The 11,565-nt window shown below is 43.0% G+C and overlaps 1 protein-coding gene across 1 annotated transcript in view; it reads right to left on the reverse strand.

Moving 5' to 3' along the window:
* Positions 1 to 285: 285 nt before the first annotated feature.
* Positions 286 to 11,565, reverse strand: part of fam49bb (family with sequence similarity 49 member Bb) — a 36,840-nt gene continuing 25,560 nt past the window's right edge. The window contains exons 6-12 of the mRNA XM_008308190.3: positions 8,802 to 8,941; positions 7,553 to 7,630; positions 3,956 to 4,072; positions 3,614 to 3,693; positions 3,353 to 3,479; positions 3,047 to 3,117; positions 286 to 2,015 (exon numbers count right to left, since the gene is read on the reverse strand). Coding sequence (XP_008306412.1) covers positions 1,952 to 2,015; positions 3,047 to 3,117; positions 3,353 to 3,479; positions 3,614 to 3,693; positions 3,956 to 4,072; positions 7,553 to 7,630; positions 8,802 to 8,941 — 677 coding nt within the window. The 3' untranslated portion in view covers positions 286 to 1,951. The remainder of the gene's footprint in view (positions 2,016 to 3,046; positions 3,118 to 3,352; positions 3,480 to 3,613; positions 3,694 to 3,955; positions 4,073 to 7,552; positions 7,631 to 8,801; positions 8,942 to 11,565) is intronic.

Below are 11,565 nucleotides of genomic sequence, written 5' to 3' on the forward strand. Positions count from 1 at the left end.
TTCCTTCCTTCCTTCCTACCTTCCTTCCTTGCTCATGTGTGTCAGTGCAGTGATGCTGCAGCAGACACACCCATCTTCCCTCTGCTTCACTCTCTGACCCTGAGAACTTCTCCAACACTGCTGCAGTACCCTCCCTGAGCACACGTCCTCCCTCACTGAGGAGGAAACACGGCTGAAAGAAAAGAAACACAAAGGTCAGAAAAGTGATTGGAAAAAAACAGGATTTGCTGTGCGGATGTTGGGGTTTTTTTCTCTGCTTTAAAAAGAACAAACATGAGAAAAGGCTTTGATGAAACGACCACCTGTCAGTGAAGAGGTGTAATTATGACTTTAATGAATCATTAAGAGCAGCGGCAGCAGCAGCGAAAAAGACACAAATAGATGTTTTTAATTACTGCAGACACGACATGGCCCGTTTCATCCATTACTTCTTTTCCTCTGCTTCAATTAATCTGCCCATTAATTAATGATGACGAGCCATTAGTGTTCAATAGATTTTTTTTTTCTTCTGAAATTTCTCTTCAGCTGTAATTACATGCAGGTTTGGACGAGAAGGAAATGAACGCAGGTTGATGAAAATATTGGCTTAAAAACAAACAAAAAAAAAAAGAATGTATGTTAAGAGTTAGAACTCCAATGACATCATGACAGATAATGTCATCTAATAAATCAAAAAAGTCACCTCCGCTCTACAACAATAAAACATCTGACACTCGTTCTCACTATCAAGCATTTTTTGAATAAGAAATGAAGTTTGTCAACGCAGACCAGACCAGAGTCCATTGAGAAAATCCACGTTTTTAAGCCCGCAGGAACAGAGGAGCAGCTGCTCCACTGCCGCCTTGTTCGCTAACGTTGTGTCACTCAGGTAATTTCAAGAAGAAGGATTTCAAACAGCGCTGTGATAAAAGTCACACATTCCACCTCAGTAATGGAAGCAGCGGCTCAACGTCTCCCCTGAGCTGTGATCTAAAATCACCCAGTTCCTCAATGGACCTTGGTGCAGACAGTGACTGGTTTAAGAAGTGCGGCAGAGTTTTACTAATCCACATTTTGATGCTTCCCCCGTGAGGAACTAAAACGTTCTTTAAACGTTCCACGTCGTCACGCCATAAATCATTTCCATCGACTGACGGCGGTCGCACAGAAACGACCTCGGACAAGGAGTTTGTAGAAAACAAGAGTTCTCTTTTTAATGTCTGCGGCCACAACATACTGTCCATTTACAGTACAGACTCCCAGTTTTAATACCACTTTTCACACATCACAGTTCCAAGTTCTCAACTGAAAAAAAAAAAAAACAACTATGAAAAAAAAAAATCAAAAAATGAGCCATACGCACAAATTAAAACCTATAAAAAATATAAAAACAGTACTCTCGAATCTCATTTTTGACAGGTACCATTTCAATAACGAAACATTTCATAAACGCACAATAGAGCAGACGAATTCAACTGAACCATTAGTTTCTTATTTCGCTTAAATACGACGACATGTTTATCATGCAGCTGGAATATTAAATAATGAATCAAACAAAAATAATATATACTTCTCTATATATCTCTCTGAAATTTTTTCAAGTCAAAGCACTCCCATCCCTTATTCAGGGAAGAAAAAAAAAACACACACAAGACAAGTATTTAAAAACACCAGAGGATCTGAAATGTTTCCATGAGCTGCCATTGTGTGAAATGGCCTTTGAGTGAAAACATCACAGCGTCGACATCTTTTTGGCACAGAAAAAGACGTTGAGAATGGCAGTAGCATTTTGCAATAAAAAAAGAGGGCGGAGCTTGAGCTCATTTTAACATAAAAAAAAAAAAAAAACAGCCAAAAAAACAAAAAAAAACAAAAACACATTCTGTGCACCAGCATCAGTCGGGAGAGTGGTGCCCCGCCCTCCCCTGCCCCCCCAGCAGGGGGTGAGGCGAGCGGGTGGAGCAGCTCAGTCCTACTGCAGCATGCTCTTGATAGTTTTGTTGGTCGATTCATCGTTCAGATGCTTGGTCGTGTACCTGCAGGGGGAGGGAAAATGTATGGACTTCACTGGGCATGACTTTAGCGCCCCCTATTTTACATCATGTCACCTTAAAAGCTCACAGCACACACCACGAGTAGAACTTTTAGAATCTCATCAACAGAACCACGATATAAGAAGCAAATATTTGTTTGTTTGGTTTTTTTTAGCATATATGTGACATATATTTGTTTTGATATTTCAGCCAATAAAATTCAAACTCTAACACGTGCAGTAAATTTCTACAGTACATAATAAATATATATTAAAAATGATGCAAAAATATTTCTTACCTTTAACAAAATACTTGAATAAAAAATCAAAACTTAATAAAAAATCATAACGTTCTCATTTTAAAGTTAAAATATATCCAATATATACTGATATATTTAATGGCAACATATTTATTCATGGCAAAAATGTTTAAACCTACCACTGATCTACACTGGTTTCTCCCACATCAGTGGGCTGCCCGCACATGTGCCCGACTAAATTACGTACCAGCTGCCACTGTCATTATTTTTTTACTTTTTTCGTGGCGTTCAGAAGTAAAAGTACATGCGTAGCGTGTACTGAAGTACAGTGATGGTGTGAAGTTTCTGGTACAAAGCTGCACAACCTGTCGGAATTGTACTTGAAAAGTACTCCACGGTGTTGCACCAGTGTGTGGGCTCGCATCTAAAATTATTTCTCATCCTGTGCCAGGGCAGAGAGGCAGTGGAGTGAAGGGAAATGTGCCTGCGTTGGCACGAAAATGACCCATCACGGCTGCCGTAGGCTGCTGCCACTGAGACACCGACCGCGAGGTCGGCGCCATTAGCTGTGAACGTTAGCCAACGCAGGTAAAAGTAGCAGGAGGTGAGGAGGGTAAGGAGGAGGTGAGGTGTCACAGGTTTTGGTTTAAAGAAAAAAAAGGAAAAAAAAATCCAGCAAAGGAGAGCAGACAGGGAAGTAGGGAAAATGAAACAAAAGGAGAGTTTTTCTCTGCAGCTCGTAGCACGTTACGCGCCGGGCCGCTGGAGAACTTACCTGAGAGCATTGAGAAGACCTTCCACGCTGTTCGGAGGTTGATCTTTGAGAACTTTGATGCAACCTTTCATCTGTAGAGCAGAAATTAGACGTCAGCGTCGGCACTGAAACTACAACTGTTGATCATTTATTTGATTCTTTTTTTTTTAAATCACAACGCACTTTAATCTCATTTAGCTCTGGCTAATCTGGCTACACCTAGTCACCTTTCATATTTACATGTAAATGTCCATTAGCGTGCACTGTCCCTTTAAAAAATGACAAGTGAATAAATAAAATAAACCAGAAAACGTGAGTTTTGCTCACATCGATTTTGGACGACTTGGCGAAAGCTCCTACAGGATGGACGTAGTCGTACAGAATGATGACCCCCACCATGACCCTGAGGCAGAAGGACACCGTCTCCTCGCTGGTGAAGCGGCTGCGGTACTCCCTGAGGGAACAGGAGACAAAGACATCAGATTCATGTTGAGGTCAAACAAAGTCAAACTTCTGCCGACACCGTCGTCGTCATCGTCGTCGTCGTCGTCCACCACCGCCGCCGCCGTCGTCGTCGTCGTCTCTTACGGTGTTTCCAACATGACTTTGCAAACCGTGGCCATTGTGCTTAAACAGTCCGTCGTGTTCTCAATGGGCAGGTTCTTATTCTGGAAGAAGACAAATCGGAATGAGTCACGTGACAAAGCAGCAGGGAAGCGTCCACTGCGCAGGCACAAAGGCATTAACAGTCAGCATTTACCCAGTGACATTTTGGCAAAAGCAAGGATCTGAGCATTTTAAAAAATTGAATTATATCACGATAGGTTTGGTAGCAGATGATTTTTTTAGCTTGCTTGCTAACAGCAAACTACACCTTAACAAAAAAAAAGAAAAAGTGACACCTGCCCCGCCCATCCAGTTCAGTCTCACCTCCGATACAAACTTTGTTGTGCCGTCACTTAACGTCTTCAGCATGGGCGTGGCGTCGGCGTAGAAGAGCGATATTCGATTCGCTAGCTCGTTGTTGACTTCATTTTCAATCTCTGCCTGTAATTCGGTAAATGAAAATTAATAACCGTGAGAATTTTAAACAAAGCTAAAAAGAATCATTTTATCCCACGTTACGATGTTGGTTCATTAACAGAATGACGTGTATTTAAAGATGGTAAACAACGGACTTTCACAATAAAACCAGTTAAAAATAATAGTTGATATTTATTATTACTGGATGAATGTAATCATAACTCACTAAGGTTACTGCTCCCCCTACAGTCTGGTAATTTGGTTTGTGCTTTTAGTTTTTTTTTATTCTGGAATTAAATCCTGAAATCCATCTGTGGAAACTTTGGTCAGTGCAGACACTGCTTTGGTATCTTGGCATATTAATGTGTAACCATGGCGCTGCCACATTTGAAACATTCTCCACGGTAAGACGGCTTGACTGACGTCTGGTAAAAATGACCAAGAAAAAAAAGAAAAAAGTTTCAAAGACCACATGCAGAGATCAAACATTTTGGCTGAGCCGTGACACAGTTTCAGCTCCTCCAGAAAGCAGTGAAATTCAGACTTTGCTTTTTTATCCCCCGCCCAATATGAAAGCAGATCAGCATTTCATCATAATTTAGTAAGTTGTTTTCTTATTTTTGTAAATCCAATTCTATTCTTTTTCTACATTTAGTATTTTCTAGTCATCACATGCTAAATGTCACTCTTCATTGTGAAAACGTATGTTTTATTTAGCAGCAGCAGCAGCTACATTCTGATTGTGCAGACATATATCTAATGAAATTAAAGTCTAAAAACTGAAACCAAATCCTGTTCAGTAAAACAGCTGACAGACAGACAGACAGACAAGACTGTGATGTTTGACAAACATCAGAGTCTGAGAACAAGGTGAACTCTCTGTTCTGGAAGTGTCTGCATATTATAACAGAGAGAACAGGATGTGAATAAAAAATTTAAAGAAATTATTTTTTAACCACAGGGTCAGACGCGTTTCATCTCCTGATGATTCCTCTGTCTGGGTGGAAACTGAAAGTCTTGCTGCTCCGTGACACCGAGCTAAAGAGTGACCGACGCTAACGACGAGTATCTGTCTGTGTGCGTTTGGCTCACGGCTGATGTTGGGGAAAAAAAAAAACACCTTTTGATTCTGTGCAGTCATAAAAGTGAATCTCAGCTCAGAGATGAAGCCTCTGATTAAAACATTCAGTCCACAGGAATCTGGTTAAACAAAAGGTCAGACGCAATTAAAAATAAAACTCTAATTAGTGGCTCTGTAAATAATTTATGGTAATGAATCACATTATTTTATAAAAGGGAAATATTTGGCAAGGAGTTTTTTTTTAATTCAAATAGTTTTGATTAAAACATTTCAAACCCTGACGTCTGGTCTAACGTGGGCTAGCTACGCTTTGTCTGTACCAGGACCTTCGTGGCTAACGTTACAGTCCTGGTATAGACACAGGAGCTAAGAGCTAACATTAGGTACAATGACCATAATAGGACTGTTGTAGCTAACGTTAGCTCCTGTGTCTATACCATAACTGTTGTAGCTAACATTAGCACCTATGTCCGTATCACAACTGTTGTAGCTAACATTAGCACCCGTGTACGTAAGGACTGTTTCAGCCAGCGCTAGTTTTGGTGTGCTAACAGTGACACATTTACACTTAGTTGATAGTGTAGCCTTAAAGTAGATGATCTTTTTTTCTGTTAATTTTACCTCAATAAGCTACATTTTTCCTGACACTCTCATATCCTTTTCAAAACAACAGACATGTATCACAGTTTTTTTTTCTGGACTGGGTTTTTCTAACAAGGACAGTTGGCAATATTTCAAGTGATGTGTCCTTAGAGCTGGAGACCCAAAAGATGACTACGGTCAGACGTTTTGTTCACAGTCATCTCCTTTGACTGTCAAGTGATAATAGAGCATGAAAGGAACAATAATATGTTGTCATGTCTGAGTCACTGGTCAGACCAAGTTGCTGAGTCATTAGTTCTGGAAAAAGGGTCTCAGTCTGACACAGGTCCAATGACTGGGAGGTCCTGACTCTGCATCCGGGAAGATCAGCTGGTCGACTCAGTAAGCAGTCACAAAAATCCCAGGATTACACACATTTGTGTCACACACTGATGATCCTCATCTGTGTTTCATCTACATTCATCTTTGAAAGTCCTCGTCAGAACTTTTCTGGACCCAGAACAAAACCCAGCTGTGTTTCAGGGCAGGGTTTAATCCTGGACGGTGTCAGCTACAGATCTCACACCGACCTGGAGTCAAAGCTGTTAAATCTCTGGAGGGTCTGAGCCAGGCATCTGATTTTACAGATTAGATTTTTCCGTCTCGTGCTGTTGGCCTTTACCCAGAGTTTCACACCGACTGGAACCCCCAGAGGAAGAGGAGGAAGAATTGTTGCTCTGAGACGTATTTAGATGTTTTAAAAAACTAAAAACTAAAATAAAATTGTCATTCTCTTCTCATTACTTGTTCAGTCTGAACCAAAGTGCTGGGAACAGAGTCAGACCTGAGGGCAGGGGGGGCTGAGCGACGATGAATCATCACAGTGATGCACTTTTTTTTAACAATGTGATCAGGAGCAGTGGCAGGGAGACAAAGTCGGAATCTAAAACTTCAGACTGTCTGAGGACTTCTGAAATAAATTATTCATCTCAGATTCATCTGTTGACAAAGTGGAGGAAATTGAAGCAGCCATGGTTGGTCGCAGAACAAAACTTTCTTTTTTTGGTTAAAAAAAAAAAGAAGCAATATAAGGTGGACAATTGTCCTCCAATCTGAGGGTTGTGGGTTGAACACCAGAGACATATACCGCTCTACAAGTCGATATGAAGAAATGTATACCTTTTGCATAGCATGGTTGTTATGAAGTACAGTCACTAGGGGGCAGTGCTGAGGTCAGTGTTCTGGTACGCAAAGCTAACCTTGACCATAAGCTAGTCTTTTAGGGACTGAAGGCCATCTTAACGTAAAGGCGCGACCACCTCCATCCTTAAAAGTTCCGGATCTTTCCAGTGGAACTACCAGAGGAACAGCCATCACTGAGCCAACAGAAATAATAACATGTCTCCCAGCAGTCGTCACTCAGACTCAGAGTGAACGGTACATGGTTTGTACCAGTGACTGATTCGGTTCCTTCACGTTGAGTACACACAGTATCTGTGTGTTTTTTATGGGAACAATGAATCATGTGACAATGTTAAACTGATGTGACTCTGAGCCAGAGGTCGTAATGAATCTGTAGCTCAAAGACGGCGTTCATCAGTGGAGCTGGAACTTCATCGGTACCGGTTCTCTCTCTCACCACTCTGTCTCTTTCTCTGTGTTATCCTTCCCAAAAGCGAGTTGCTTTGGGAAGGAAAAAAAATAAAAAATCTGGAAACGTTCTGGTCTGACAGCAGATGAGCGATGACGCTGCTGGATTGGACCGATAACGGACGACGCGGCGCGCAGTCAATCAAAGTAAAAACTCAGTGATTGTAACTGCTGGAAATGGAGTTTCTCACCGGTACGTTGTTGATCCTCATGCGGCTCAGCGTCCTCCTGTAGTAACTGAAGTCATTCTGGATGGCAGGATTGGTCATCTGTGAAACACAAAAAGAAAATAAATAAAAGTCAAATTTTATACGTCTGTCATGAGTGATGTCATCTCTGTCCTAGGAAAAAGGTTGAAGACAAAGAATCTGGAGATGCAATACTGAAGATACGTTAGCATACTTGCTAGATGCCGCCAGCTGCGACTGAAGGCTGAAGATCAAAGAAATTTCAACAAGACGTCAATTTCAACTTGTACCAATTTTTTTTGCAGTTACATTAATGTCCACAAGGCGGACATTACATAACCAAAAACCACAGCAGGGCATCGACCCAGACGAGCTCGATCGCCATTCGTATTTGTGGGACAAATTGAATAAATCAGTCAGAAAAGTCTGTTAGTGATTAACTTACGTAAACAAGAAATAAAATGGCTAAAAAAATATTTGAAAAAAAAAATGCTTGGCTGCACTGTATCATTCACTGTGTCCACCAGGAGTGACGGGCTGCACACCACACTGATACCTAAACTAGGTCAGAAGCTCCATTGTTAAAAATTGATGACACTTAGTGGCCCCCGCCCCTCCTGTCATACTGTCCGTGTTTTGTTTTGTTTTTTATTATTATCCTGACAGGCCAGTAGGGGTCAGTTAGGACAGCACCATCCACTGCCCTCAGGGTTAAAGAGTACTTCCCTAAAATTCTGAATCTAGAAAAAGAAAAAAATGGATTATGGGACAACTGGCTGTGATATCATCATGTGATGTCACGCAATCGTTCTGCAGTATTCAGCCAACATCAGAAATTTATTTTTGAATTCCAGGCCTATAATCCTTTAAAGTTGCCCCCCTCTCCCCCATCATTAATAAAAACCCCTGTTACATTATGCACCGCAGCACTCAGGACAACACTTCCCAGACCCTTTTACACTCATTAACCCTTATTAGTCATTCCACTGAGATGTGCTGTGGTAGAAGCAGAAGGCCAATAGCAGGTTTCTAATTAAATGCTAATTATGACCAGGCTGGCGGTGCTTTAAAACTGCACCTGGTCCAAAAAAAAATCCATTTCAAGGGTTTGTTGGAGACAACAGTGAATCACAGGACAAGGAGTGAAAGGTCAAGTCATCGTCTGAGAAGTGAATTTGAATGTCTGAACACAGTCCCTGGAGACCAGTCCTGGAGTCTAGTCCTGGAGTCCAGTCCTGGAGTCCAGTCCTACCTTGAGTTCGTCGAAGCGCAGCGTGAAGTGCAGTATCTCTGCGAACTGCTTGGCCAACGCCTGCTCCCTCTCCAGGTGCTGTGTGGGGTCTTCGTACGTCTCGCTGGTCAATGCTCCGAGGAGGCTGTGCAGCGCTGCCTCTGCGGGAAGGAATGAGAACTGCCATGTCAGGACGTCAAATATATTCACAGGACAAGGATTAGAGACTTTCTTTTTTTTATTTAATTGAGAGCGTGTTAAAGTTCAGCATCTCGTTGACGTCACCAATTTCAGCAGTAGAATCATCATATATATATGTATATATAAACAAAAACAAACAGCAGTTAGCGGTGGTGTGAATAATCCTGGTATAAAAACAAGTTGTTGTGTATTTCATTGTTGCAGCTGAACCAAAGTCAAGACTAAAGCGCTCCAGTCACGACCACAGTTTGGTGTCGGCCGTCTGCAGCCGTCTGATTACAACATGGACAGTTACTGGGGCAGCAGCAGTGGAGGGTGATGGTGGTGGTGGTGACCAAACTGCCCTGGGCCCAGTGCCAGTGTGTGCGTTGGGGAGAGGGAGGGGGGGGGGGGGGGGGTGCAGTATCTCTGCGAACTGCTTGGCCAACGCCTGCTCCCTCTCCAGGTGCTGTGTGGGATCTTCGTACGTCTCGCTGGTCAACGCTCCGAGGAGGCTGTGCAGCGCTGCCTCTGCGGGAAGGAATGAGAACTGCCATGTCAGGACGTCAAATATATTCACAGGACAAGGATTAGAGACTTTCTTTTTTTTATTTAATTGAGAGCGTGTTAAAGTTCAGCATCTCGTTGACGTCACCAATTTCAGCAGTAGAATCATCATATATATATGTATATATAAACAAAAACAAACAGCAGTTAGCGGTGGTGTGAATAATCCTGGTATAAAAACAAGTTGTTGTGTATTTCATTGTTGCAGCTGAACCAAAGTCAAGACTAAAGCGCTCCAGTCACGACCACAGTTTGGTGTCGGCCGTCTGCAGACGTCTGATTACAACATGGACAGTTACTGGGGCAGCAGCAGTGGAGGGGGATGGTGGTGGTGGTGACCAAACTGCCCTGGGCCCAGTGCCAGTGTGTGCGTTGGGGAGAAGGGGGGCTGGGGGGGGTAGATGTGAAACTAATTACCTGATTGTTTTTAAATGGAGGGGCAGGGATTTCATTCAAGCATAATTACAATCATTGTTTTTGACACAGAGTGTGTGTCAGACGGTGACGGACGGAGGCAGAACCACAGGCTGATGATGCAAACTGGAACGTTAGAAAGTGAATGATGAAATCAAAATTTAAAAGGAAATATTTCTCCATAGACGCAGCAGCGGTTCAAAGACGAGACCCTTTAAGTAAAGACCAAACCCAGACCACCTGATCACGTGACGTCGACGATACTAAATGATCACTTTATAGGATTATGGTAGCGGTCTCATCGATGTAACCCAGAGACGGGCAGACCGCGGTCGACTTGATGTAATATTCGTCCAGCACAGAGAGAGACTCCGACTCCCTGACGGAGCGCCGCCACTGGCAGTGCAGTAAATGGAGTAGATTTGCCATTTGGTAATGACTCCCATCTGCCGCGGCCGGCAATTTGCAGTGAAGCGTTTGACTCGAAATGACCTGAGCAGTTCTTTTTCCTCCTCTGCCAAGACGCAGTCATAACAGAGGACGTGACTGAGCGTCTCTGAGGAGCGTCAGAAATGAGCCGCCGTTGACGGGAAGTGGAGGCAGGAGTTAAGTCTGAGCTCGTCAGCTCATGGAAGAGCAGCTGAGGGGAATGCAGGTATGTAGATGCTTAACTCACAGAGTGGGGGAGGCCGGGGGGCGGTGGGGGTCGGGGGGGTTGAAATCCTGTAATCTCCTAATGAACCGGACTGGTTTTTACGGCTGGTGGTTTTTCTTCAAGTTCCTCGTCTCTATGAATCACGGAGATGTCACCACTTTGTCTCCCCTCAATCTAATTTGTGGCCAACTTTTTTTGTCTTTTTGTTTTAGTTAAATTTTATGTATGACATTTTTTGTAAAAAAAAAAACAAAAAACAAAAACAAAAAGTGAACTTTTAATGTATACTAAAGACATAGGGTAAAAAAAAATCTCTTATATAACAAGTCAGGAAAAACCACAGATTTTCTATTTTTTATTCATTTCTAACTTCATTTTATAGTATATTTTTCTCTTGTTGCAGTAAATAAAATGAGACGATACCAGAGCAGAGGAAAAAAAAACGACAACGAAAACATGAATGACATAATACCCTCCCCCTCTCCCTCCGTCCCTCCATCCTCGGTGGTGGAGCTCCACAGAAAGAGGACTTTAAGCCTGATGCGTAACAGCTCCGACCTCAGGCGGCCGAGGCCGCGGCGTCTCCTGACGCCTGGAGTCAGAGCGGGAGAAATAGAGCAGCAACCGCGGCTGCGACGTGACCTACTTCATTACGTAACAGCCACGGTCGCCGCCGCCGCCTCCATTGACTGACTTACCTTCTGCAGCGCCACTGGGATTATGTGGCTGAAGGCGTCGAGGTATGGCACGATGAACCCCCCCCCCTGCCCCTCCCCCCATTTCTATCCAATGCTAATTAAACAACCTCCAGCATCACAGGGGTCAGTGCAAGGCAAGCAGCGTGTTGAGAAATGTGCGACTGTGGAAAGAACGAGGGGGGAGGGGTCGATGAGGGGGGGGCAGCGTTCAAAGACTGTTTATATAAGGCTAAGCTGTAGATTACGTATACGCGACGCACGTCTGTTGACT

The sequence above is a fragment of the Cynoglossus semilaevis genome, chromosome 3, assembly GCF_000523025.1.
Source record: "Cynoglossus semilaevis isolate Cse_v1.0 chromosome 3, Cse_v1.0, whole genome shotgun sequence".
Lineage (NCBI taxonomy): Eukaryota > Metazoa > Chordata > Actinopteri > Pleuronectiformes > Cynoglossidae > Cynoglossus > Cynoglossus semilaevis.